Below are 4,206 nucleotides of genomic sequence, written 5' to 3'. Positions count from 1 at the left end.
AGGAGGAGGAGGCAGAGGAGGAGGCGGAGGAGGAGGAGGCGGAGGAGGAAGAGGAAGAGGGGAGGATGATGAGGAGGAGGAAAGGAGGAGGAGGGGGAGGGGAGGAGGAAAGCCAGGGAAAATTGAGGATGATGATAAAGATGACTTTCCACAGTATAACACAGTAGTAACATTTATTTCACTTTCCTTATCTATAGAAGAGGAGAGAGTAGACAGAGAGAGAGAGAGTAGTAGACAGAGAGAGTAGTAGACAGAGAGAGTAGTAGACAGAGAGAGTAGTAGACAGAGAGAGTAGTAGACAGAGAGAGTAGTAGTAGGTGTAAATGCGTCGCACCTGCGCCGAACTATCCTGCTAACCTGTTTAGATACGAGCGTGGATGAGATTGTCCGCAGCGGGCGGTGAGCACACTGATCCACTGCCCATTGTCCAGCAACTAAGAAATGCACTCACCTCCCTTACATGCCACCAGCTCCCCGTGTGTGTGTGTGTGGTGGGGGGGGGGTTAAAGGTGCCTAATCACGTAGGATTTTCGTCTTGTGGCAAGTGACAATTAGTAGAGGGTGAAACCCAGGTAGAGGAGACTACAGAACTAGCCATGAGGCGGCTAGATTTAGAGTTACGAGTAGTACATGTTCTGCACCTATTGAAAAGCGGTATTTTTCTCACATATAAGGTCTACGGTGCAAGCGTGGCTAGGCACCTTTAAGTGAAATACGCCGCCACCAATGTTAGTCCGTGCTCAACACACGACCCTGATCTCACACAATGCATGTCATTGTCCAGTCCGCTGTTCACATTGTCCGGCAAAGCACGTTCTAAACTGTGCACTCCGTGACCCCGCGCTGACCTTTAGTAGTCTAAATAGCGAGGAGTGCGTGGGTGATAGCGAAATATTTACCTTCTCAGAGCGCGGACAAGGAGTGGACAACAGGTAGCCGGAGCGTCGGGGGGAGGCGGGGGGAACAAATGAATAGATGAAAGGAGTGTGCAAACAACGGGCGGACATACCACATGAAATGTGAGAATGCGCAGGATAAACTTTACAGAGAGACGAACAAACGCCAGGAAACGTTCGTTTTCATTAGAACGTTTGAAGTAGGAATTGCTGAGATCCCATCTCTCCGTTCCTACTCTCTGCTTCTTTCTCCGTCCCCCTTTTCTGCCCCTCTCTGAGCCTCTCTTTTTTGTCATGTATATTGTATGGGAGGGGAGGTTTAAGAGGATGAATGAGTAGTGGGGGTGGGGGCACAAGATGGATGACATTTACGCAGTTACCTAATGACACTTGACGACTCACAATAGATACACTGCGCACTAGGGTACATGTAACTACAATATTGTCAGATTGGAATCTAGCACGATATACATGTAAAGTGCAAGGTTAGAGACTATAACATACATGTAGGGTGTCAGGTTACATACTATAACATACATGTAGGATGTAAGGTTACATACTATAACATACATGTAGGATGTAAGGTTACATACTATAACATTAACATTGTAGGGTATAAGATTGGGGTGTATGATATACATGTAGGGTATAATGTATGATATACATGTAGGGTGCAAGGTTGGATTGTTTGACATACATGTAAAGTGTAAGGTTAGAGTCCATGACTTACATGATACAACCGATGGCCCAAAAGTCTGCCTCATATCCGTGGCCTTCCTTATTAAGCACCTCAGGGGCAATATAGTTTGGTGTGCCGCATATCGTTCTGAAAAAAATAGCTACAATCAGCATACACAGCAGCAAATACACATTACTATTACTACTAAGTTAAACTATTATAACGAACTATTAACCATTTATGTGATTGTTATTATGATAACTAGATATTATTTACTGCATATATATACATGCATATAAATATATGTGCAACATCAACTGAACAAATACAATATAGCTCTAATTCTATATAGTGGTCAATGAGATGGAGTTTCTATAGAATCTAGTTAACAATAGAAGCAACTCCTAGACTTTCAAATGATGGTATGAATTCTTGTCAGTGCTACGAGTCGCAACTTAATTCCCATGGCTCCAAAGTTATCAATGTTGACAGGCGGACAGTAAAGAGTGTGACACAAAAATCTTTGGAGGCAAAATTGAGCTAGTGAATGCCACATAACGAACGCACGGGAGTTGAATTCAACACGCGTCACGGCTGAAAAGCAGGCGCGAAGCTGTCAGCAGGAGGGACAAAGAAAAATCCTGCACCAGCCGGTGTTTGTGACGTCACAGGGAGAAGTGTAAAAAGAAAAACAACATGTTACTGGCGGGTGTCTAGGGGTACGGCACTCAATCCTCCATCACGATAGACCCTGCATATTCTTACATGGCTCGCATTAGTAATTCACGAGCTGACGCGTGAACAAAAGACAACTGCATGGATATTATTATGCAACATTGGTCACCAAGATGCAATATTCCCCCTAACAAACTGTAGCTATTACAACACAGGGAGAGTTCTTCTATAACGCACCCGGTTATAAGTTACAAAGACCAACTTTGTCATCTGCTCCCCGCCCACTAAGCTATCTCTATAGCTATCAAGCTATCAATTGATTTAGCTATCAATATATCTATCTAGCAATTGATTTAGCTGTCTATCTAGCTACCAATTGATTTAGCTGTCTATCTACCACCCAGCTATCTACTTACATAGCAATCTATCTAACTAACGATCTATCTATTTATTTATAATCAACATCTATCTAGCTAGCTATGTATCGCTCTGCACATGAAACAAGTGAGCAGCGATACTTACATCTTGCGGTTGGTCGTGGCTTCGACCCTGGTGGCGAGTCCAAGGTCACCGATCTTCACCTGCATCTCCTCGTTAAGTAACATGTTTCCCAGCTTCAGGTCACGATGAATGACCTTCTGACTGTGAACGTACCTGCGAATACGAATAATTAATTTATATTATATTATATATATTAATAATAATTAATAACGAACACATCACAGCATCAGCAATCGGGTGGTACCCTCACACGACACGTGGCGCCCTCACGCGACAAGTGGCGCCCTCACACGACACAGGTACCATACACACAATGTATACTGCATCAATACACAAGCTGCACCATGTAGTAGTGACCCTTGGATGGGTGGTGGGAGGAGGAGTGGGAGGTGGGTGGTGGACGGTGGACGAGGTGGGTGGTGGACGAGGTGGGTGGTGGATAGTGGGAGGGGTGGGTGGTGGGAGGTAGTATATACATACCTGCATCCATACACCAGATGCACCATGTAGTAGCAGCGACCCTTGGATGGGTGGTGGGTGGTGGATGGTGGGAGAGGTGTGTGGTGCGTGGTGGGTGGTGGGAGGGGTGGGTGGTGGATGGTGGGAGTATATACATACCTGCATCCATACACCAGATGCACCATGTAGTAGCGACCATTGGATGGGTGGTGGGAGGAAGGAGGAGGGAGGGGTGGGTGGTGGGTTGGATGGTGGATGGTGGGAGGGGAGTATATACATACCTGCATCCATACACCAGATGCACCATGTAGTAGCGAACTTCTGGCTCTGTTAGAGTTCGCCGATGCTTCAATACGTGCACGAGCGACTGAAACACAAGAACGTTCATAACGTCAGTAATGTCGGACAGCCACATAGGAGTAACACAAGAACATTTGTAACATTAGTAATGGTAGAAAACCAGACAAGAGATCCGTAACGTTAATATATACAAACTTCTGCTCATTAAAACACATGAACAGCCTTAGTTTAAATAAAATACAAGAATGTGCAAACCATCCATGAAACATGACATACATATACTCGAATCTGTGGGGAATAACGTCAAGTTCTTGTGTAAACATTACGAATAGCTTTAGGGAGTCGAATAGCAACAGGATCGCAGCTCGACGCTACATCTACTGTCTGTAGTTATTACACTTTTATCTGCATGAATAAGTAATGCAGCTGATATTCATTTCACAAATATAATTAACTTGTTTGTCAGCAATTCGATACGCCGTCCGTGTAGAATTTAAACGAACATTTAACTTGTCTCAGGCCAACAGGGGAGTAACAGCCATGCATCAACATGACAAGGAAATATTGCCCTGGCTAAAAGCAGTAAATCGTGGCAGTCATAAATAATGATTCCCGTTCTCTCTCTCTCTCTCTCTGTTCCACCCCTTCTCTATACTCACTCTCTCTCTCTCTCTTCTCTCTCCTCTCTCTCCTCCC

At 44.7% G+C, this 4,206-nt stretch overlaps 1 protein-coding gene across 1 annotated transcript in view; it reads right to left on the bottom strand.

Annotated features, from left to right (window-relative positions):
- LOC106817565 (serine/threonine-protein kinase PLK2-like) overlaps positions 1–3,577 on the bottom strand; it is a gene marked incomplete at its 5' end in the record, with an annotated part of 14,901 nt that extends 11,324 nt beyond the window's left edge. The window contains 3 exon segments of the mRNA XM_014822240.1: positions 1,627–1,722; positions 2,773–2,904; positions 3,492–3,577. Coding sequence (XP_014677726.1) covers positions 1,627–1,722; positions 2,773–2,904; positions 3,492–3,577 — 314 coding nt within the window.
- Positions 3,578–4,206: the final 629 nt, after the last annotated feature.

Source organism: Priapulus caudatus, unplaced genomic scaffold (genome assembly GCF_000485595.1).
Source record: "Priapulus caudatus unplaced genomic scaffold, Priapulus_caudatus-5.0.1 Scaffold1772, whole genome shotgun sequence".
Classification (NCBI taxonomy): Eukaryota; Metazoa; Priapulida; class Priapulimorpha; order Priapulimorphida; family Priapulidae; genus Priapulus; species Priapulus caudatus.
The sequence above is the reverse complement of the archived record's forward strand: the minus strand, read 5'-3'. Positions and strand labels throughout refer to the sequence as shown.